This window comes from Sander vitreus, chromosome 12 (genome assembly GCF_031162955.1).
Source record: "Sander vitreus isolate 19-12246 chromosome 12, sanVit1, whole genome shotgun sequence".
NCBI lineage: Eukaryota > Metazoa > Chordata > Actinopteri > Perciformes > Percidae > Sander > Sander vitreus.
The window spans coordinates 5,878,561-5,902,594 of NC_135866.1; the positions used below are offsets into that span (position 1 = coordinate 5,878,561).

At 42.7% G+C, this 24,034-nt stretch overlaps 2 protein-coding genes across 2 annotated transcripts in view; both read right to left on the bottom strand.

Moving 5' to 3' along the window:
- The window catches only part of copa (COPI coat complex subunit alpha), a 20,415-nt gene extending 4,922 nt beyond the window's left edge, over window positions 1-15,493 (bottom strand). Inside the window, exons 1-23 of the mRNA XM_078263377.1 lie at window positions 15,278-15,493; window positions 13,263-13,376; window positions 13,081-13,154; window positions 12,735-12,815; window positions 12,518-12,594; window positions 12,170-12,279; window positions 10,352-10,461; window positions 7,493-7,592; window positions 6,673-6,891; window positions 6,176-6,326; window positions 6,005-6,071; window positions 5,802-5,877; window positions 5,488-5,570; window positions 5,154-5,379; window positions 4,599-4,737; window positions 3,490-3,652; window positions 3,176-3,322; window positions 2,268-2,457; window positions 2,058-2,153; window positions 1,333-1,421; window positions 1,126-1,249; window positions 864-953; window positions 181-284 (exon numbers count right to left, since the gene is read on the bottom strand). Of these exons, the coding sequence (XP_078119503.1) occupies window positions 181-284; window positions 864-953; window positions 1,126-1,249; window positions 1,333-1,421; window positions 2,058-2,153; window positions 2,268-2,457; window positions 3,176-3,322; window positions 3,490-3,652; window positions 4,599-4,737; window positions 5,154-5,379; window positions 5,488-5,570; window positions 5,802-5,877; window positions 6,005-6,071; window positions 6,176-6,326; window positions 6,673-6,891; window positions 7,493-7,592; window positions 10,352-10,461; window positions 12,170-12,279; window positions 12,518-12,594; window positions 12,735-12,815; window positions 13,081-13,154; window positions 13,263-13,376; window positions 15,278-15,317 (2,670 nt within the window). The 5' untranslated portion in view covers window positions 15,318-15,493. The remainder of the gene's footprint in view (window positions 1-180; window positions 285-863; window positions 954-1,125; window positions 1,250-1,332; window positions 1,422-2,057; window positions 2,154-2,267; window positions 2,458-3,175; window positions 3,323-3,489; window positions 3,653-4,598; window positions 4,738-5,153; window positions 5,380-5,487; window positions 5,571-5,801; window positions 5,878-6,004; window positions 6,072-6,175; window positions 6,327-6,672; window positions 6,892-7,492; window positions 7,593-10,351; window positions 10,462-12,169; window positions 12,280-12,517; window positions 12,595-12,734; window positions 12,816-13,080; window positions 13,155-13,262; window positions 13,377-15,277) is intronic.
- Window positions 15,494-16,509: 1,016 nt separating this feature from the next.
- Window positions 16,510-23,926, bottom strand: pex19 (peroxisomal biogenesis factor 19). The gene is made up of 8 exons (XM_078264083.1): window positions 23,787-23,926; window positions 21,820-21,908; window positions 20,826-20,988; window positions 20,652-20,737; window positions 20,384-20,557; window positions 18,805-18,975; window positions 18,573-18,617; window positions 16,510-18,128 (listed from the first exon to the last, which is right to left on the bottom strand). Exons 1-8 carry the CDS (start codon window positions 23,851-23,853, stop codon window positions 18,042-18,044), a joined length of 882 nt encoding a protein of 293 aa, XP_078120209.1. The 5' UTR covers window positions 23,854-23,926; the 3' UTR covers window positions 16,510-18,041.
- Window positions 23,927-24,034: the final 108 nt, after the last annotated feature.

Consider the following 24,034-nt stretch of genomic DNA (forward strand, 5'->3'; position numbering starts at 1 on the left):
CATTGTAATGAGGAATTTCAACGTTCTCTATCGTTATACTGTAGCAGAGCACACAAATAGCTTCTCAGTGCAACATTTAGATACAGTGGTGACAGGATTTGCTCCGTTTCATTTCTTTGAGGGTCTATTAACAATGCTACTGTGTCTAGTGTTAACACCGTTTGATGCAGCTCTTCTCACCAGCTCTGGAGGAAGGTCCAGGTCTTCCTCCACCTCCCAGCCTCCTCCCTCCTCTTTTATTCCCCCTTCTTCCCCTAACCCTTCCTGGGCATCCATGAAGCCATCTGACAGACAGAGAAAGATGAGGAAAGATAAATATTAAATTTATACAAAAAGAGGCCTGTGACAATTATTACATAATTGTCTAATTATGAATATGTAAAATATTGATAGTTTCTTTGTTTAACCGCAATTTCATTGCTAACATTAGCTAATATCCTAAGGTATGACTGTTGATGGCCAAACTGTAATTATATAAGTGATTATTGGGTGGAGTTGTTGACCCTATACACGTTCATTGCGGGGGATACAGTTAGAATTTAATTTTTATGATAGTAAAGAGGCATTTACTTCATAGGCTGTGTATTTGTGTTATTACATTATCTCGGTCACATAACAATGATATATAACCAAAAGATGTATCCTGGAAGTCATTTAAAACTTCAATTTGTTAAAAAAAATGTATAAATAAATGAATGTTTTTTAATTTAACCTGAAAGAGACAATTATATTGTTAATCACAATGTTTCTGAGACAATTCATTTTGGAATTGTTACAGCTCTATATACAAAGTTGTAGTACTGATGATGCGATGACCCAATCTGCTCACTGCAAGGTCAGGTTTTAAGTTCCGCTTCATTTACCTTCATCCAGCTGAAGCTCAGCATCGTCTCCCCAGCCCTCGCCTCCCGGGGCTTCCATGTCCAGGTCGGCAGCCATCTGACCTGCCTTCCCTACAACAGAAACACACTGTTCTCACTCTGGCAAAGTCAGCTGCCACAGGTTTCCACAACATATCCAAGTCATTTCATTTGATTTAGACACTTCTCACTGTCACACTTTGTATATATACACAGTATACAAGTATTGATATGCTATGTGCATGTGTCAAGACTGATGACTCACCCTTGGCTGCGATGGCTCCCTCAAAGAAGCCCTTTGATACAGTGAGCAGAGGCCAGTTGGTGTCCAGAGGGTTGATGGGTGGAGAAGGCTGCAGCAGCTGTGCATTGGGATCAACCTCTGGCACCTACAAGAGACAGTTATTTTACAAACGGTTTCAAACTGCATGTCATGGTGGTCCATGTTGCAGAGAATATTTTCTCAACACACCGTGTCCTTTTCTGGGTCAAAGGTCTCCTTCAGCGCCTCAGCCTCTTCATCCAGCCCATGAGTGGCGGCAGTCAGGTAAGCCAGAGACTCTGGAAACATGCACACAAACAGAGTTGTTGGCTTCCTGTTCCATTGTTTATAATTTAAACACTGTTTTGGCATGGTGGAAATTAGGATGATTAAGTCTGAATATTTTTAGGTAGGTAGGTGTTTAATTTCTTTTAATTAATTGAATCCCCCCCACCCTAGACGGATCCTGGACTATACAATGGCCCATTCTATACATTTTTGCACGTTCTGCACTCAATCCATTCAGCCTCCTTTTTCTTTGTTTCTTATGTTAAAAAAAACAGCTACTATGTATATATTTGTTTCTGTATTTATTGTTTGTTTCGTATTAATGTTTAATATGTTTGTTTATGTATGCACCAACCACCAAGGCAAATTCCTTGTAAGTGTTACTTACTTGGCAATAAACCCTTTTCTGATTCTAATACATTACCAAAATAGAGGTTGTAAGTCATTTTAGGTGGTTCTCATTCGTTACATTGCACAAGCTGGGTCACGCCTAGCACCACAACGTAGACGCACGGCGGTTATTGCTAAACAATGAGGTGGACACCAGGGCTGATGTGTGCAGGTTTACAGGTCAACTTTGAATCATATTCAACTGCAAAACAACAAAACAGAGGAAACAGGCGTGAATGTGTGATATGGTAACTCACTCTGTCCACAGTTCTTCAGGATGCGGACCCTCTCGCTGACATCTCCCAGGTAGAGAGCTGCCTGGTAGTGACCACTCATGTCCTTCCTGATCTCAGCTACGAACAAAGAGGATTAGATGTTAGTTCACTGACATACAAGACACACAAACCTCCAACCAAATCCCCACATCTGTAGCACAAAGACAAATCCTTCAATGAACCATCTCTCACCAATCTTCATCATCTTGCGCAGCTTGGCCAAGTTGCCAGTGATGAGGTAGAGGAAGGTGAGCTTGTCAAAGTTCTTGGTCCTCTGGTAGCACATTTCCACGACCTGGTGGTGACCCTGCAGCAGTGCTGCTTCACCCAGACGCTCCCAGCAGCTGCGCTCATCCAGGGCCTTGGCTGCCTCCAGAGCCACCTGGAAGTACCGAGAAGGAATGTTTAAAATAAATAAAGTGTACTTGAACCTGGGTTTGGTGAAAACGTGAACCAGACAGCAGAGGGAGAATGCAAACTAAAGCTTGATGCGCTGAAATTGCTATACAGCAAATATTGGCTCAGCAGAAAAGCAGCAGCATCATCAACATGTTTGTATGTCAATGTGCAAAAAAATAAAATAAAAAAAGAATTACACTACATAACTAAAAATAATAATAATAATGTCATGAATAAGAAACTGTTCCTAATTATACAGTTTGTCCAGCAGTAATCTCACACGGCTAGTCCACACAGCATTACGGGATGGGAGAAAAATATGCTCTGGCTTATTGGCATGTCTTTAAACCAATCACAATCGTCAATCTACGAGCAACGGTGCCTAGCCCCGGACACAATGACGGTGGCTCTGCAAAATAGCCTCGAGAAGGAACTTGTTCTGGTAAAACGTGTACGTTCAAAAGTTGTTTTAGTCGTGCAACAGAAAACTCAGATTGGACAGATAGTCTAGCTAGCTGTCTGGATTTACCCTGCAGAGATCTGAGGAGCAGTTAACCATAGTCCTCAGAAATCCACCGGAGTTTAGAACGCCAACACAAAGGAAGAGCAAGGTGACGGACATCCGGCGGAATTCCCGGCGGCACCTGAACAATCCTGGAAATGAAACGTCGTTGATATAGACTAGTCCAGCAGCAGCTCACCTCGATGTTTCCACACTCCAGAGCCAGACTGAAGCGTGTCTTCTCATCTTTGACAAAGTGCAGTGCCACCTCGGGGTAACCCTTCTTCTGCAGGTAGGCGATGATGGACTGGCCCACCAGCTTGGCATTACGCACCATGTGGAGCACCTGGAGGGATAACAACAAGAGGAATGATGTCAGAACCAGCATAAAAGGATTGCCAGTACAAAGTTTAAGAGGTCAAAAATTTGAACGAAATTAAGATCTGAGATGCAAAATTGCTGCAGTCCACGTTCATTCAATAATTCACAAAACAGTGATGACCACAGACCCACCTCATCATATTTGCGGTTGACCAGGGCCAGTTTGAAGCGGTACTCGGTTGGGTCGATGGTGAGGACGCGCGGCCTGCACTCCCTGTCCAGGCAATAAACACTGTTTCCTCTCACACGGGTCACATAGATGGGAAGGTCCAGGGTCCTGATGATGCCATGATCACTACAGGGGAACACAATGAAAGTACCATGTTAGAGTTTAGATGTTATGACCGAAAGGACGAGATCCAAAGTGGCCTAAATGGGTTTCCTCAGGAGGGTGGCAGGCATCTCCCTTAGAGATAGGGTGAGAAGTCATCCGTGAGGAGCTCAGAGTAGAGCCGCTGCTCCTTTGCGTCGAAAGGAACCAGTTGAAGTGGTTCGGGCATCTGCATCTGGTAAGGATGCCCCCTGGGCGCCTCCCTAGGGAGGTGTTCCAGGCACGTCCAGCTGGGAGGAGGCCTCGGGGAAGACCCAGGACTAGGTGGAGGGATTATATCTCCAACCTGGCCTGGGAACGCCTCGGGATCCCCCAGTTGGAGGCTGGTTAATGTAGCTCGGGAAAGGGAAGTTTGGGGTCCCCTGCTGGAGCTGCTGCCCCCGCGACCCGACCCCCGGATAAGCGGACGAAGATGGATGGATGTTAAATGTTTTCAGAAAATACCCCATAACCAGTTGATGTGTGTGGCATTCTGCCAAACCTTTAAATCTAATGTTGCAGGTTTCCTTGTTTGGGGGAAGACACAGCAAACAACAACAAAAAAAGTTTTTGTTTTCATATAGAAAAGTTAAATATGTGAACAAATGAAATGTGTGAACAAATAATAGCAATCAGCAGCACTTGGTGTGTGCTGCTGGTTGCTAAAAAACTAAATTTCATCTTTGAAAGCTCAGTCAAGACACTGTGCGGGAAAAAAAGTGTGCGCCCATCACCAGTCTGGTACATTTTCGCTTCATTTGATGACACTTCCAGTAATTATGCTGCCATCTCAGCAAGACCATATGCTGTTCTACGTCTCTCCTTTGCTTATAAAAGTGAAACAGGTTGAGTGTTGAAACTGCCGCTGTGGCCTGTACAAAGTGGAGGCAGTTTACCTGCCTAATAACAGACTTGTTAGAATTGCACATACCCAGAGGTGAGGGCGTATTTGATGTGGTTGGAGGTGGTGTAGATGAAGACTCCACTCTCTTCCCAGGCTCCACTCTTCACTCTGATGTTCTCATGAATGTTGCACAGACTCTCCAGCTTACGGTTGCAGATCATGATGGCTGAGGGATGACAAAGAGAGCAACAGAGATTTAGTCTTGCTTTTTAAAGAATCACTAAACGTTGGGGTTAAACTTTTGGCGGTCAAGAGCATATTGACATTAGCCGTCTTGTTTGACAGCATTATTTTCAATACTCAATTCATTTAGCTGTACTAAAGCCTTTCATAAACTGCTTTTACCAACATTCACAAGTCAATCTTCCTCAAACTAAATCCTTACAACACACAGCAACCCTTTCTTTGTGCGAGTAACTTTGACTTTTAAGCCCAATTTGAAAGCTCATGTCTCAGTGATGTTTCAAAGCCTCAGCCCTGGCAGCACAAACAAGTATAAAAGGACAGACTAAGATCAAGATATTGTGACTCTGTGATAAGTATCCTTGTGTGCACGCGCAGTTATCCATCTTATCTACCCACCGTGTTTAGCCAGCAGAGCCACGTGGCTGGTGTCAGAACTCCACACCACGTACTTCACCTTGGCGATCTTAACGGTGGCCAGAGAGCGTTTCTGCTGCACGTCGAACAGCGTGACGCCATCGGCATCACGCAGCAACAATGAACCTGTCCCGGCGTAGAAGATCTCCTCGCAGCTCGGCACCTGAACTTTCTTCACAATTTCATTCTTCAGGTTCTTGATCAGCAGCTAAAAAAATAAAAGGAGAGGGAAATGTTCATGTTAATCCTTGTCAAGATATTATTCTGTCCTTTCTCAAAACATGTTCATACTTTCTAGACCTGCAGATGGACTTACAGAGTGCATACGATCCAGGACGGCAAATCTGTTCCTGGCCACCCAGACTGCAGTCAGACCGGAGGATCTCTTCCCCTCCGGTGCTGAGAAGAAAAAGACAGGTTCTGTGTTACTTTTGCCACTATGTGCAGTATATTTAAACCACCATGCAGTGGAAATGCACCAGAAGTAACAATGATACAGTAGCAAGCAAGACGTGACATTTAACAACACATTATCACTTTAAAAAGATACAATGTGAATGAGTAGTAATTCACCATTTACGAGGCAAAGTGAGGAAAAAACAGTAGAACTTTAGTGAGTGGTTTCTTTACCATCAGGGTTCTGAGAGTCACTTTCTTTGGGAATAGAGTACAGGTCATAGGTGCTGTTCTCCAGGTTGGTCGCCCTCTGCAGGAGGTAAGGAGCATTACATAACGTAAATGGGAATAAATGAATTTAAGTGACTGTAGATACCAATGAGGAATTAAACGCGCGCGCGTGTGTGCGCGCGCGAGTGTGTGCGAGAGATACTTACAGTGCAGAGCAGGACAGCGTTCTCCGCAGGGTTGTAAGACATGCTGAACACCGGAAACTTAGACCCACTAGGACAACAAATATATAAAACACGGCACGTTACACTCACCGCTACTCGGATAACCAACGTCCTAAATCGTTCAGAATGAGGGTGAGCTGGTTATGACCCTACCTGCGCAGCTGCATGACAGCAGTGTCCTTGCTGCTGTTGAAGTCCAGCTGGCGGAGGAAACGGTCCTTGACGTAGTACAGCATGTTGCCGTGCACGGCGTATGCCGGACGCTCACGCTCCAGCTTGAACACAATCATGCCGCTGTCATGACCTGGGGGGCACACAGAGAGTCTTTCAGAGTAATAGTCACATACACGTTAGTTACATACCTACAACAAGGTTTAAATGTGCAAGTCCCTCTGCTGCAGGAGGAGGGTGCCATTTTTACAGACAGGCAATAAAGCACAGAAAATGTGTTTTCATGTACGGCGGTAACCAAAATGTCAGCGGTTAATGCCATCTTAATAAACATGACACAGAGTACTTTGAGGCAGGATGATTTGAAAACTTTCATACTCCAACACCAAAATTATGGTACTGGATATTTTTGGGCAAGAATTTAGACTCCCTCTGACTTTGTTAAATGTGTATAGATGCAGAACAGAGTCTCCACCTACCAGCAGCAAAGAGGTTGAGGTTTGGATGAGCCCCCAGCACCCAGAAGCGATCGTGGTCCCGGCGGAAGGTCTGCACTCCGGTCCTCTTGGACATATCCCACACGCGGATGCTCTTGTCCTCAGAGTTGGACAGGATGAGCTCCTGGCGCGGGTGGAAGACGGCACAGGACACATTGTTGTAGTGGCCGCGGCACGTATCCAGCTCCCATGCCTTGGATTCTGGACCGTGGGAGAAAGAGACCATGGAATAGATAATGAAGGGTGGAAAGAGAGACGAGAAATGTGAACACTGGGTAGGAGAGGAAAACAGTGGCAGATGCTGTAAAGCAGCGTTTCTCAAATGGAGGTTTTTTTTTTAAAATGGTAAATTAAACATATCAGTCTTGCATAATTATACACTAATTATGATTGAATGGTTCTAAACATTTGAAATGTAGCATTAAAATGTTTTTCAGTTACAATATTGTTGTTTAGTAAATCTGATGCAGACAGGGCAGCACTGTCCTCTTTATAAAGCTAGGCTTTTCTTCTACCAAAAGTGTTTTGTGCTGGTCAGGGGGTACTTGGAAGACGGAAAAAATATATTTCAAAAGGGGGTACATTGTTGAAAAAAGTTTGAGAACCACTGCTTTAAATTACCAAATTAAACACTTAGTAGCATAAGGAAGCAGCGATGAAAAAACAGAAAGCATTTAAATAGTTTGTGTTGTTGTTAATGATGTGCCATCCTGGGTATAAAGTATAATTTCAATGAACTACTTTGATAATGGGCCCTTGCTGGGCAGCAGCAGGTCAAACTAGTGATTTCTGAGCCAGTTACCGTTCATTCTCCAGATCTTGACCTGCCTGTCGTCGGCTCCAGACACAATGAGAGGCATGGTGGGGTGGAAGGCGGCCCAGTTGACCCCCCGGTCGTGACCCTGGGCACAGATGTACAGATCTCGCGTCACACACAAATCCAAACGAAGATCCAACAACAGCTGTAGCACCACTGAGGCCCAGGGCTGAAGGGTTTGTGAACATGATAACACTAACGGCACTCTCTGGGACAAAATCTAATTTAGCGTCAAATTACATCTAAATAAAATGAATCTCCAGTGGACAATGTTAATTAAAAAAGGCATTAAAAAAAAAGGTTGATTATAGAAGTTATTTAAATCGGGATTCCTTTTTCACACCAATTCCATCAGAGGTGAAGGAGTCCAAAGATGAGTGAGACTGTGCCTGGTTGTGCCCCAATGTTCCATTACTTTAATTAGATGACACACCACTGTTTTTGTTAAAACCCAACCCAGGCGATGTCATTTTCTTTCCGAAGGCTAGACACAAAAAAAACACAGGAGGTTGTGATTTATATTTTACCACACCTACCTACAGTTTCGCCCATTAAGCCTAAAAACTAAATTAGTTGGTATTTTCCATGAACAGGACTATTGACACTTTTAAGTCTGTGACAATTTGGAAAATCTCTTTACAATGCTAAGCTTGTTTCTCTTTGGTTTTTCAGTGGGAAGTTATTTTTACACTAACATAGCATCATCTTACCACTATACAGTGGGGAGAGCAAGTATTTGATACACTGCCGATTTTGCAGGTTTTCCTACTTACAAAGCATGTAGGGGTCCGTAATTTTTATCATAGGTACACTTCAACTGTGAGAGACGCAATCTAAAACAAAAATCCAGAAAATCACATTGTATGATTTTTAAATAATTAATTAGCATTTAAGTATTTGATCACCTACCAACCAGTAAGAATTCCGGCTCTCACAGACCTGTTAGTTTTTCTTTAAGAAGCCCTCCTGTTCTCCACTCATTACCTGTATTAACTGCACCTGTTTGAACTCATTACCTGTATAAAAGACACCTGTCCACACACTCTCAACAGACTCCAACCTCTCCAAAATGGCCAAGACCAGAGAGCTGTGTAAGGACATCAGGGATAAAATTGTAGATCTGCACAAGGCTGGGATGGGCTACAGGACAATAGGCAAGCAGCTTGGTGAGAAGGCAACAACTGTTGGCGCAATTATTAGAAAATGGAAGAAGTTCAAGATGACGGTCAATCTCCCTCGGTCTGGGGCTCCATGCAAGATTTCACCTCGTGGGGCATCAATGATCATGAGGAAGGTGAGGGATCAGCCCAGAACTACACGGCAGGACCTGGTCAGTGACCTGAAGAGAGCTGGGACCACAGTCTCAAAGAAAACCATTAGTAACACACTACGCCGTCATGTATTAAAATCCTGCAGAGCACGCAAGGTCCCCCTGCTCAAGCCAGCGCATGTCCAGGCCCATCTGAAGTTTGCCAATGACCATCTGGATGATCCAGAGGAGGAATGGGAGAAGGTCATGTGGTCTGATGAGACAAAAATAGAGCTTTTTGGTCTAAACTCCACTCGCTGTGTTTGTAGGAAGGAGGAGGATGAGTACAACCCCAAGAACACCATCCCAACCGTGAAGCATGGAGGTGGAAACATCATTCTTTGGGGATGCTTTTCTGCAAAGGGGACAGGACGACTGCACCGTATTAAGGGGAGGATGGTTGGGGCCATGTATCGCGAGATCTTGGCCAACAACCTCCTTCCCTCAGTAAGAGCATTGAAGATGGGTCGTGGCTGGGTCTTCCAGCATGACAACGAGCCGAAACACACAGCCAGGGCAACTAAGGAGTGGCTCCGTAAGAAGCATCTCAAGGTCCTGGAGTGGCCTAGCCAGTCTCCAGACCTGAACCCAATAGAAAATCTTTGGAGGGAGCTGAAAGTCCGTATTGCCCAGCGACAGCCCCGAAACCTGAAGGATCTGGAGAAGGTCTGTATGGAGGAGTGGGCCAAAATCCCTGCTGCAGTGTGTGCAAACCTGGTCAAGAACTACAGGAAACGTATGACCTCTGTAATTGTAAACAAAGGTTTCTGTACCAAATATTAAGTTCTGCTTTTCTGATGTATCAAATACTTATGTCATGCAATAAAATGCAAATGAATTACTTAAAAATCATACAATGTGATTGTCTGGATTTTTGTTTTAGATTCCGTCACTCACAGTTGAAGAGTACCTATGATAAAAATGACAGACTTCTACATGCTTTGTAAGTGGCAAAACCTGCAAAATCGGCAGTGTATCAAATACTTGTTCTCCCCACTGTAAGTGTTAGTGGGAGAGCTGGGCGATACAGAGAAAATCAAATATCACGATATTGTAAAACAAATACCTCGATGTCGACAGTGTAGGGTTGACAAATGGTGCTTTCACAAAATAGCCACAATTAGATTTAAGATATATAGTCATCAATAATGTGGACATAATGATTAAGTGGGTAAAGGCAAATAATAGAAAGCTAGAACAGTCTCGTAAAGTCAGAAAAAAACAAAAACAGGAAAAGACAACACTTAAGCCCTATTACGGTATTACGTTGGGTAAGCAAGGGACCTACTTTTAGATTATCGTATTACAATCGTAATTACAATATCCAAAATCTAAGACGATATCTAGTCTCAAATCATGATAGATATATCGATATATTGCCCAGCCCTAGTTATTGGAGGATTTATAAAAAATAAAAAGTTATAGCTTCAGGTTTACGTGTCAAAGTTAAAGGTTGATTCACTCAAACAACACCATATCAAACTCTGCAACAACAAAAAAAAACCTGAGTCATGCATGTGAAATGCACTGCTCACCTCAAGGACATGCTTGACAACAGCATCCGAGGCACCGAACAAGTCGACGCCAGAGATGCCGCGCACGTCCGTCTCCACAGAGCCTGGAGACAGGTTCTTCTTCCTCAGACCTGGAACCAACATTCATGGCATCGCGTGCAAGAAAGGAGCCATATTCATGTTACACAAGGGACAACCACAATAAGGGGGAGGAAGAAAAACATGACAAACAAGGTACAAATTGTTAAAATAATGAAATACGAAGCAATACCATAGGAGAGAGGCAACAGAGGGACTGTTGGACTACTGAACACACACACAGGGTCGAAACACACCAACACAACATCTGCTCTCTCATTCCCCCCCCCAACTTGAGTCTGGAAACAATCAGGGCCGAACCATAGTTAGCTTGATTAGGTTAATGAATCGTTTGCATACAGAAGAAAACCGCACTTACTCATGATGTGACTGAACAGCAGTGAAAGATACTGATTACCTCCCAGACTCAAATGAGAGGAAGGAAGGAAAATGATTGAGAAAACACAGCTTGCATTCATGTATCCTGCCCAATTAAAACAATTGTGGTGGACAGGTAGCTCAACAGTATGGCGAGATGACACAGGGGGGAAAGAGATGGCACTAGGAACCCATGTGCAGGTGTGGATGTTTCCAGGGGGGAGCATGGAATAAGGTGGACACAGGGAGCGCATGGACTCGGCTGATGGGGGTGGGGTGGGTGGTGCTTGGCGTTGTAAAGACGTGCTCTGATGGGGCGTTGGATGTCAGAAATATGAATTGTTTTTTTTTCCTTCTTAGAGGCTCATGCAGGTTTCTGCACAGATGTTTCAAGTCACATGCAGAGTTAATAAAATCGGACGTGTCACAGTTATGGGTTAGGAATTAAGTTGGTAACAATATGGGGGCTTTGGCTACAAGAAATATAAAAAAAATAAATAAAAATATTTTGAGAAGTAGAGCCAGCCATGCACGTGTCATGCCAGGAGTGTAAAAACATTTTAAAAATCAGTAATCCGTACTCAAAAAGTTTATGTTTATAAAAGATAAGCTTGCAAACCAGTTAGTAGTTACGGTTGTTTTTCTTGATGCATTTTACATCAATGCAAAAAAAAAAAAAAAACAGTATGACAAGCAGTATGGACTTCCCATGTCATATGTCTTATAATGAAAGTATGAGTGCAAAGTGACCCTTCCTTTCATGTTAAATGGATGCCGTGCACGTAACATGGTGAGTCAAGCGTGACATTTCCTGCGTCCTGCTATGACGCTGTATGATGTAGATGTATAAAAGCAGTCATGCGAAAGCAAATATATCCACAGGACAGGAGACAGTTAGAGATCCACATCTAATGCATGTTGACATGTAGGATGGTGATAGTAGATGCGAGTCAATTAATGGTGTAGTTAGTGAGAAGACAAGAAACAGGATGCAAGAACTCACATCAACATACAACGGTTTTAAGAGCATGCAGAGGCACAGAAACACCTCCCCATTTTGTCATCTTACACCTCTCTGATCTTTAAACTCTTCATCATTTAGAACACTTATTTACAGTGCAGCGTTTCATTTACATCTACCACACTATAAATTTGTTCTGACAATACATCTATTTCCCCTGTCTGTCTTTCCTGAAAGGAGAGGTGCTTCTGCAAACAGCCCATAGAGATTTGTCCTACAAGTAGGAGAGGAAGAAGAGGCGGTTCAAGACTTGACATTCATCCTGCTCCTGCTTCTTCCTCGTCCTTCGTACCACTCTACCCTCCCACCCCTTCATTAACCCAGCCCGCTGTCCTCTGGCCAGCCGTCCCCCAGGCCCTCACCGGAAATATCCCACACGCGCACGGTCTGGTCCAGACTGGCCGACACCACCAGGTCCTCAGCTGGGTGGAACTGGGCGCACATCACGTAGTGATTATGGCCGGTGAGCACACTGTGGATGAGGAGGAATTAGGGGATACATTCAGAATTAGAATACAGGTTGTCTAAATATTTTCAGGTTAATAACAATGGTCATTATAATGCTTTCCCTGAAGCTTTCCATATGATTCAGGACATGACATCAAAATGCATGTAACTGCCCGATTATCCCCAATAATTATTTCATTTAGGTAAACAAAAACTGTTTATAAAAAGTGTTTGTCAGTTTAAAAAACTTCAATGCGTCTTACCAGACGCAGGTCCTGGACTGCCAGTTCCAGATGCGAATAGTCTGGTCATCTGAGGCACTCAGAATCCAGGGGTACTCCTACAGAAAGGGAGATTTCATTTCAGATTTACTTTTTCCACATAGATGACATAATACAGAGTGTTTGTCACTCTGTATCTTAATATCAGTGATGAAATAGATAGGAAGCAGATGAACTTTAAAGTGGCAGAACAACTCACATGGTGGAAGAAGGTGGTTCTGATGTAGTCAAGGTGTCCAAGGAGAGTGAAGAGGCAGCGTCTCAGCTTGTAGTTCCACACCTGGTCAAAACAGGAATATCTACTCAGCATATACATGTATATCGTCTTAATGCAATCTAATAATGGCATGGAATACTGATACAATAGATATTTTAATCAGCAAGACAAGACAGCACCATACAACAGACCATCACATCTCTGATATCAATTGTAAGTATTTCAACTTGAAAACTCTGAGATGTGGGCATCAGGGCAACTTATGCTTAAACTTGTCAGCTTTGTGACCTTTCCTCGTGGCAACATGCCAGTGCAAAAGCAGTCTCACCTTGATTTTGTAATCATCTCCTCCAGACACAAACAGAGGCTGCTGTTTGTGGAAATCAATTCCTCTGACGGGTCCTGTGGGCAAAAGACGCATCAATTACATCACATTTCTATGAAGAAAACAGTGTGGAAGGAGAATCAATAATGATACACTATACTACATTGGCCACATCATTGCCTTACCATCATGCTCGTCAAACTTGTCAATCAGTGTGCACATGCGATAGTCCCACAGCTGGATGACTCCGTTGTGCAAACTTGCAAGAACCCATGGTCTCTTAGGATGGAAACTTAGGCCTGAAATGTAAAACAGCTGATCAGCTATTTCATAATATCAGTTGAAAACAGGCAATTAGTACGGTGGCCGTCAGCTAATTAAGAAAACAACTTCAATAATTTGACAACACATGCACAGCATTCAGCAAACCCAGAAAACAAATGCAACAAAAAAACGCAGCATCCAGATTACACAACGGAAGTTCTCCAGACCTCTAGAGGGAGCAGCTAGTGGAACAGCTGGATTTTCGACCCCACGGGGAGAGAGCGCTCTGCCTTTTTATTAGAGTCGGGTATGGCTGCAGCCTGGAGAACTCCATAGACTGTATATTAAATTAATATTATTATTTATTTATTTATTTATTTATTTATTTATTTATTTTTTATTATTATTATTATTATTATTATTATTATTAATAACATAATGTATTAATATACAGTCTATGCTCCCGTCTCATGCCCTACCGAGCTTCGGCTTTTCAAAATAAAAGCTGGCGTGGTCCCTATGTTTTCGTACTTTGGTGTGTTGGATGTTTGTGAACTAAACAGTACGGCAGTCATGCTAATGAATACAATCACTTTTTCAGCAGATGTCTTACTTACAACACGATGGAGTTAGCAGAGCAGTTTTGTGTTTATATGTGCGGGCGGGATTTATTCAGTTTGGTAAATTGGCTGGTTTACTAAACAGGGAGGGACTAGAAATCCTGTCCGTTTTTTGTATTTCAAGAGCGAATTGCTCCACAATATGAATACAGATTGATCACTTATTTTGTTGGTAACCGTTGTTGTATAATCACAATATTACACTTGAGGAGGCCTATACTTCAGTAATGCGCCTTTCGGACCTCGAAATGAAACCCTCTCATGTAATATGGCTTAAACAAACGTCAACGTTAAACGCTGATGCAGTTTTAAATGTTTTATTACCACGAGTTTACCTCTCTCTCTCTCGGATGCTGCGTTTTTTTGTTGCATTTGTTTCCTGGGTTTGTGTGCTTTTCTTTTTGCATCGTTTCATATTTGCAGTGCGTTTATGTATTTTGTTGTGTGTATTTGCAGTGCGTTTATGTATTTTGTTGTGTGTATTTGCAGCGCGTTTGCTGAATGCTGCGCATGTGTTGTCAAATTAATGAAGTTGTTTTCTTAATTAGCTTGTGTTTTGTCTATTTGCGTGTGTTTTCTTAAGTTGGAGGGCGTTTGCCCCTGTCGGCCACCGTAGATTAATGATGTCATCTTACTGTTATACATCTATGGCGCAAATAAAATGTATTCTCTATCAAAAAGTGGGTTGGCCTTCTCTTCCGAAGACGTCAGCATTTGTTTTCATTTATTTATAAAGTGATTGTCCAAAAATGGCCCTTATATCTGACATCACTCTTTGCCTGGATAGCTGGAACACATGATACCCGCTCACAGGATTGGTTAGTTCTGCAGGTTCCTAGACCTAACAGTGATCTGGGAAAGACTGCTTTTAGGTTATATGCACCACACATTTGGAATGAATTGCAGTGTAATTTGAAGCCTGATTATATTATTGTAGCTATCACGATTGATATTGTATATTTGAAATTGTTGCTTCATGTTTTATTTACGCGGGTCTCTGATTGTATAAAGGTTTGACATGAGCAAGGAAACCATGTCAAGTGGTCAAGTTTAGCTAAATACTGTAACGTTAGTTAGTAACGCTAGCTAAATAGCTAGCAAGCTAACGAAGCGAAGAGATGGCGTTCAACATCACTACATTTGAACACAAGACATGACAGACGATTTAAAGTGTGATATTGTGATACATAAACATGTTAAAACAAGCAACTGATTCATTTACAGACACAACTTTAAAAGGATAAATAACAGCCGGATAACGTCAGCTAGCTAGCTAGCTAACGTTAGCTTCTAAGCTGCAGCTGGCAAACTCTTACCTTTGACACGGGCCGACTTCGTTTCAAATTTTGTTAACATCGTCACTTGACAAGAATACAAGTCGCAATGTTAATGCTGTGGCAAAATTTAACTCCAAACCAACAATTAAAACAACTCAAATATTCCAGACAAGATAACTCAGGCGGCCTGATCGCCGTCGCCCATTTAGCTGATTCTCCTTTTTCCTGACACGTAGCCCGTTCTGTCTTCCGGTTTTGAACAATAAAGTTGTGCAGTGAAGATTTGACGCAGAAAGCTCCACGGCGGCGGCAGATAGAAATACAACACATAGAACTGAACTGATACGCGCCCTGCCTATGGATAGAATGGAGGATCTTTGACTATATCAAAGCATAACTAATCTTAATAGTACATTTCTACAGTGTGGTTTGACAAGACCATTTATGTAAAAAAAAACATGTAATGTAAAAACATGTAGCTTGCAGTATATTAAAGCCATGTTTCTACAATACTACAAGGTCAATTTGGAAGCCGTTCTCAGGCTTTCGGTCATATCATATGATCTTCATCAGCAGACTGAGTTTGCAGTTGTCATGAAATTGTAGAGGTTGACATTTCCATTTTTTTCTGAGCGTGTTTTGTCCACGTTGGCTAAAAACCTAAATTTAGTAGTTAGTAGTATTAGATTCTCTACTAAAGTAAAATATGAGGAACAGTATAACACAATGTAAAAAATACTATATGAGCAGAAAGCCCTGCATTTCAATTATTTCTAAACACTTTCAAACAATAGCTGGTTGAGGTGGACCAAGTTTTAACTACACTTAGTTACAATACATACACACATTTAAACCATATCGCCGCACATACATTTTATTGCATGTGTATAAATACTGTATATTTAGATATATCTTGTTTTATGTTTGCACTCTGCTATATGCACTTATTTCAAACATACATTTGTTTCCTTGCACTTAGGTTTCACACACACATAGTGTGTTTCACTATCTTTGTGGGGACCCGTCATTGACCCGTCATCACTGTATACTGTATTCCGGGTTTTTGGACCACACACACACACATACACAGTTTTGACTGTAAAGTCTTAATCTGCAATGTAACTAGTAACTTTAATCGTCTAATAAGTACATAAAATAGCAAAAATGGAAATACTCAGGTACAATTATCTGAATAAATGTACTTCTATTCTCTCACTCGCTACTACTAATGTAAAATCAATGATTACTAATAATCCACAACAACAAAATAATTTGCATTATACCATTATTTTATTTTATGTATTTACAAAACAAAACGGTGTCAAACAACAGGATGCATTTTTTAAACGGTGCTCTGGGCGTGTGCATCGGCCCTGAGAGTTGAATAGAGCGCGCACCCCCCCCCGTCCTTTTATCGACCTCCACAGCAGCAAATCTGCTCTCTTTTCAGTGCATGGCTGACTGAATCCTTTCACAGTACCCCTTTATTATACAGTTTATTGATGAGCTTATGTTTGTGTGATTTCTAGACCTCTCTCTATGGTCACAGCGAGAAAAATTTGTCCACTGGCAGTAGAAGCTGAAAAAAAATAGCCACTGGAGTAAACAAACGCACCAACCAAAGCCAACATGTCATCGGGCTGGTGATGTTTTACTTTTTAAATTCATTATCGACAGTCATTCATTCATTCTCTCCTCGTGGACACAATGTGATGTTTGGTGCTTTGCCTGCCACCTTTTCTGGATGGAACACGTCGTACTTTTAACGGAGGGTACACAATACAAGCATGCTATCAGGTGGTAAACACTCCTGAATACTCCTCACGTGTTTTTCTTTCATAGCAGGGATCCCATACCAAAGAAAACTACACTGCGCACATTAAAAACACAGAATCACAAGGGAAGCACTTTGCACAGTTACTCTACACTATAACGATCACTGCTAGTAAAGTAAAAGGCATACGGGAATCATCCTTTCAATCACTTCAAACCAATAGCTGGGAACAGGGGCAAATGGGGGAAATTAGTTGACTGAATTACAGTAGGCGCTGGGAACTCCTCATTAGGTGTTCAATCCTCTCTAGTCTTTTTAATTAGATTATAAATAATTACAAAATGTAGACAACTTTTTTTTTTCTTTTTTTCCCCCAGTTTCTTTTGCTAATAACTTGTTAAGTCACATCCTCTACAACCTGTACAGAAACAGAGGTGTGTGTTTAATAAAGTACCAAATAATTACCACTAACTTAGTGTAAACGTGGGACGTCATGATATTGCAAATTCACACCATTTGAAAATTATAACCATAAGTGCTTAGCTGAATGATTTCAAAATATTAAAGCCTAAAATAACAAAGTAATTTTGCAAAGGCACTGTTTATACCCGTGAAGTGGTTCCGTGGATTTTACCATGAGGCTAAACAGTATCGAGAAAAAAAAACAACAACATCAAGAACCGCAGTGGGTCTTTTTAAAAGGAATGCTGTCAAAACTAAACCGTGAAGGATCTGCGGCAACCATTGACAAACTAATGCAGAGATGTTAAAATGCTCTCAGTCGTGCATTCAGTGACTTCAGACAGTAGAGAGTGGGTTTGGTGTGTATGTGGTTTCTGTTGGTTTTGGTGCCTCGTCCTGTTGTTTCTGTATCCACACACCTTCTACTTGAGTGAGAACGATGTTGACGGTCATGGTCACACTCCCGCCTGACCTTTGCTTCCCACTCCTTCACTCCCTGCCTGCCGCTGACGCACACGGAGTGACCCTCTGGCTCCAGTGCTTCTGATGGGCCGCACTGCTACCGCATCACATGACGGAGCACTGCTCTGCTGCCCCAGCCCCGGGGCCTCCTGGGAGATTGAGGGACTCCATATCAAAGTTAAAGCCCGGAGGCTGGAGGGGAAGGAGAAAGAGGAAGAATGAGTTGAGCTAGGGTTGGGTTGAGCTCTTTAGTAAAAGTCATATATACACACTACACATAGCGGTGGTTGTTGTTGTTGAGTCACCAACTGTCGAGTCCGACTCAAGTCTTGAGTCCCCAGTGTTCAAGTCAGAGTCACCGTCATCATTTCCTGAGGTTGAGTCACAAGTCCAAAGAATAGCGACTCGAGACTGACTCAAGTCCAAGTCCAGGACTTTAGTACTCAATCTACTACACATAGAAGTAGTCAGAAACTTCATCCAACTTCAGAGTCTTATTTCATAAATCCTCGAGTCCAAGTCCAAGTCATCAGTGCGCGAGTCCAAGTCGAGTCACAAGTCCAGAGAATCGACTCGAGAACTCCATTGCTGACACATACACCGTTTCATGTTGACTGAGAGCAGTGGCAAACTTACCGCGTCTCCTGCTAGCTCTTTGGGTGGTTGGCCCAGGTCTTGCAGCTGGAAGTAAAAGCATTTGAATCTGTGATGACTTCTTGAATTCTCAACGAGTCTATTCACATTAAAGTAAACAATACAACAGTTTGCAAGCTACGGCATGTAAAGTAAAGCTGTATAAGGGTCGGCATCTGCATCATGTAAGCACTAGTGAAAGCACTTAAATCAGTCAAATGCAGAGTGCGTCTACCTTTTGCATCAGTTCCATGATGCTCTCGAACGTGCCTTCTTTATCTGCTGCCCCCTGTTCCTCCCTCTCAAAGTGCTTACAGATCTCTCCCATGATGTTGGCCTGCTGTTCATAGCGCTGGTAGTCGTCTGGGCTAAGGCTTGGCTTATTGGCATCCAACCATTCTGGGTACTGCGAAGGGGAGTGACATTTATGAGTGACATTTGTTATGGCGACCTTACACCAAAGACCTTTTAAGCGATTCCACTGTCGCAGACAAATTTCCAATATTGGAGAGTCTTGCTAGAGTTGGGAGCGCTCCCGTCATCTCAATCGTTTGGTGTAAGGTGGTCATAAAACTCAGTCCGGGTCAGTCTTTTGCCCGTCTTGACGCGCCGACAAAATCAAACGTGTTTTACGTTATCGTAAGTTTTAGGTCTTTGCAGTGAAGTCAAATCATGTGAGCATTGTCAAGAACCAATGGGTGCGCTCCCTCCAGCACCAAACAGCTAGAGCCAGTGTTGTTTATGGTTGCTATGGCGCTAAGCTAAACGCTAAAGTTGCCCGATTTTCAACCCTTCTAAAGCGCGTCATCCAGCGGAGTTTTACCGGCGGATACTGCCGCCATTCATTTGCATGTACGGCAGAACAGAAAATCTGTAAACTTTCCCTAATGCCTGTGACACACCAACCCGATAATCGGCCGTCGGACAGTCCGGCGAGTCGAGTGACTCGAGTCTGCTCGGCGTGTCGTCCGTCAGAGGAGCTGTCGGCCTTCATTTTGGCCGACCTGACTTGCTGGGTCGGAGGGTGGGCAGTCGGACTCAATGACCAACCTGATTGGTGGAGTGCTAACCCGGAAATGACGAGCGGGTGAGCGCGACTAAGCCTCTCAAAATCTGACGAAAATCTTTTAAACCGACCTTTGTCGATCTGAAATGAAGACAGATTCAGCGAGATTCAGCGATGCACGGACTATTTCTCGCTTAAAATGTTTTCAGGAACACGTTTCGGTGAACTATCTTCGTAAAATATGAGATCGTATTCTGAACGAAGCCGCCATTATGCCCGGTAGAAAAATCCGGGAGCAGCCAGACCCATGTGACTCGTTCGTCCAATCAGCTGACGGTTTTAATTTTTTGGCCGACAATACAGATTAGCACCGCCTGCTGTTATGGAGACGTATTACGTCTCGCGCACGCGCAGAACGTACGCTCAAGTCGGCGACGCTTCGGTGTGTTCTGAGGCCCTTTTTGGACCTCGGGGAGCCGACTGATCAGTCCGACTGCCTTTTCTGCCGACGGTCGGCCGTCGGGTTGGTGTGTCAGGGCTTTTCGGTTGCCCGCTAACGCTAGCAGTAGCTAACTAGCTAGGTTACATTTTTCAAAACCAATCTAGTTGTAGTCTTGCAATGTGTGACCCTGCAAGATCCCCAGTCTTTACATATTATGTCTTTAACATTAGATATGAGATGATTGTCTTTAGAGGTGAGATGGTGTCAGACTGTAGTCTTTTCAAAGTCTGTTCTAAGTCTTCTAGTGTATGGTAGACATTAGTGGAACTAGAGACTACAGTGATTGCTAGTAAAACAGTTACACACCTTAGCAGTGATCTCTTTGAGAGATGGATAAAGCACTTCCTTAGAGAGGAGATTCTGCATGATGGACTGCATGATGGGAAGGATGTTTCCGTCCTCACCGGCTCCTTCGCCACCCTCGTCCAATCCCAGGCCTTCTAGAGCCTTGACGAGGTCGTCTCCAGCTAGTCCAGAGGACTGTATGAGAACCATACACATACTCCATCAACTGTTCTATGTTTGCATCACTCTAAACAGTGTCAGAACAACTGATCGATTCCGATTTACCCACCTGCAGGTTGTCTGCATTTTTGGCCAGGCCACGAAGGGTTTCTTTAAGACAGGAAGTGAATTCTTGTTGGGACTCGGTGTCAGTGCCTATACAGAATGCACACGTAACATTTAGGCTAAAGGAACAAAACAGTAACATATCAAAACCACAAATCATGCAAATTGTAGACCTTACCAACTTTGCCTGCAGCCTCTGACAGTTTATGGAAGTGCTGCAGTAGTTCTGGCTCCTCGTGGGCCAGCTCAGTCATGGCCTTCTCCCATTCCTCCTTGGCTTGGGTAGCCATGTCCCCCTCGAAGAGAGTCTCAAACAGTTTGCAGTCTTCAAGCAGGGGTGGCTACACAGGTATTATTTATTAGAAAACACGTAAAGCACCTTCTAGACAACATGGGGGAAGCCTGTCAGTACTACAGTACTCTTTGCCGTCATCGAGTGTAATGATCAGTCTCTCCTAGACTCTTGTTGCAAATGGCCAGAGTAACTGCCCCCAAAAAACAGTCGCTGCAACTGAGAAAGTACTTTTTGGTGGTCTGAATTTTGCAAGCTGTGCAGGTTATGAAACCAACAACCAGCTGACAGAAACACTTGGAAGTAGTAAAAGGTAAACAAATTATAAAACTACGAAAAAGAAAGAGGAACTGGCCGAGCCAAGGACTAATAACAGACAAACAAGAATTACTGGAATTGTTGGGTCTCTGTAAATTATAGAGTGTGGTCTAGACCTACTCTATCTGTAAAGTGTCTTGAGATAACTCTTGTTATGATTTGATACTATAAATAAAATTGAATTGAAACACAAATACTTATACTTACAAATACCAGACATACAGTATACCTAGTTTATTATCAGTCCTGGTGGGCACTTAAAGACCCTAAAAAAACTTGAGACCACAATACCCAAACGTTTCCCTTTACCATTTTTGGTAGGAAACAGGGAAAAGCAAAGTTTACTTAGTTAGTTACTTAGTTTATTTCTTAGTTTTCCCAACTTCCTTGATCCTGACCTTGATTCATTCAAAACTAATTCACAAGCAGCAACCAGATGACAAGTACAATTTAGTCAGGACAAAATATGAAAAGTGGAGGTTGTGATCATATCCTCTGTGCATATGTAACAAAACAAGATGTGAATGCTGAAACAGCACCATCACGACACCAACAGACAGACCTTCTCTGCACCACTGTTGGCTGAGGAGGAAGCAGCTGCAGGTTCAGGGGCTGGAGGCGCTGGTGTCTTGTCAAAGTCATCCAACGCACCTGTAAGAAAGAGTCAACATTAGAACCACGCCAGTGGACTTTTAAAGACTTTTTAAAAAGGAGTAATTCAAAAACACAAATGTTGTGCCATTACATACTTATTCCTATATTAGTTTAAGCGCTGAAAGCGGAAAAGGCAAAACATTTACATCGACCGTTTCCAAACTGCTCACGCAGCATATTGCAAACGATTCTATAAGTTTTATATCTTTATCTCAGGATTTTCCTCACTGGTAATACTGTGTAATCAGTCTTCTATGGAGCAATCCAATGGACGTTTTAAAAAAACATGACTCTTATCTTTAATAGCATGAATTAATATTGGACTACAGCTAGAAGTTGACTTATTACTTTAACTGATAACAAAATGGGTACATACTGATGTAATTTTAACCTTTCATAAAGGAAAAAAAGTGCCATGAAATATTAGCGATAGACCGATTTCAATCGGCCGGCCGATATATCAGGCCAACATTTGCGTTTTTACGCGTATCGGCCGATACGCGGCTGCTGCGTTCGGCGATAGTTTTTTCCCAGCATTATTTACAGACAGGCGTCCGCAGGCAGCTCTGTGTTGCTGGAGACGCTGCAGTTCACGTGCACACCATGCACGGCCCCTCCCCCACTAGCACAGTGCTGGCTGGTGCTGGAAGCCTGGCAGGCTTCCAGCACCGTGGCAGTCTTAAATTACAAATCAAGCACTTTATTTCAATGGCTACTTTTCAGGTTTATTGTTTTCTTAAATTATTTAAATGTAACAAAAGGACATTTTTCTTATCATATGTCAGCAAGCAATGCATCATCAAGGCTGTGTTGTAGATGTTGATGAAAGCCTTTTACCCTTGCACAGTTAACCATATGCAGTGCACCCATCCATATGATGCACATTGCACACATAATTTGGGTGATATGAATGTAAGATGATTGCAGAAGTGACACTTGTGTTTTTGTTTATTATTTTTAAAGAAATGGCAGAGCAGATTCCGAAAACAAATCCAGTGTGTTTACATTTTTATGATGTAAATTGAGGGAGCAAAAGCATTATCGGCTCCAAATATATCGGTTCAAGAAAATCGGCAGCCCGTATCGGTCATTGGCACTCAGAAAGGCTGACGAAAAAAAATCCGTATCGGCACTAAAAAAATCCATATCGGTCGATCCCTATGAAATATACACTCAGTTGCAGTTAGATTCACCTAGCTAAAACTAATAATACAACGCTCCAACAATAACTCATAGCCTTGTTTGTGGTGTTGTTTGAACTGCACTGTGCTGTACTAATATTAAAGTTGATCATCATTGATATAAATGGTTTGGACATCTGATTCAATACAATTCAACAACAGCAGGACTAGAGTCTCTCAAATCAAATCAACTTTCCACACAGTTTTAACAAAAACTGAGAATGTTACTACTACTACTACCACCAACTACTACTGTTAGCTACTTTTACAAAAAGTCGGGTTCGTTGCAGGCCTGTTGTATTAGACTGCATTATTTCAGCTGAAGTAACGTTTACAGTAAGTAAACACCATTAACTGAACCAAAAACGGATTCAACGCATACACGAGTTACAAAAAAAGCGAGTAAAGAGAGGATCACACGGCAGAGACGACTATCAATGACAGTTCAGCCGCCATGTTAAATCACCAACAGGCTTTTATTATGTCGAATGAATACTCGATTAAAACTAATTCAAGGGCAAAGACATAATGTGTGCAAACGAGAGCTCCCACCGAGCGCATAAACTTGACACACACACAAAGTGTGAGAGGGGTCTCAGTGCCAAATCACAGCCGTTTTAACGACATAACAACCCGTACTCATGTGTGTAAAGATTGGGTCTCTGTAACGTAAAGACGCCATGTCAACACCTACTGTCCAATAATTCGTCCAATTCAGCATCGTGTCCGGTGGACGGCTCTCCTGTTCCCGACGCCATCATGATGTTACCTTCTCCAAGCTCCAAACGCTCCAAACACCCACCCCACCGTGCAGAAGTCTCTGAAAAGTGACGTTTCTGTTGTGAAAATGTCGCGGAAACTATTACGTCATGCCGTACAGGCCCACGTACAGTCACGCACCAGGCCTGCTTGTGTGAGATGAGTCTCTGCGGTCTCTGCCAT

What these genes read in the sequence shown, in the direction of transcription:
- pex19 (XM_078264083.1), bottom strand. Translation starts at nt 23,853, where the DNA reads ATGATGGCGTCGGGAACAGGAGAGCCGTCCACCGGACACGATGCTGAA. An exon ending in ATTGGACGAATTATTGGACA is followed by an intron (nt 21,909 to 23,786) that starts GTAGGTGTTGAC and finishes TCTTTCTTACAG; the next exon opens with GTGCGTTGGATGACTTTGAC. An exon ending in AAGAGCTAGCAGGAGACGCG is followed by an intron (nt 18,129 to 18,572) that starts GTAAGTTTGCCA and finishes CTTCCCCTCCAG; the next exon opens with CCTCCGGGCTTTAACTTTGA.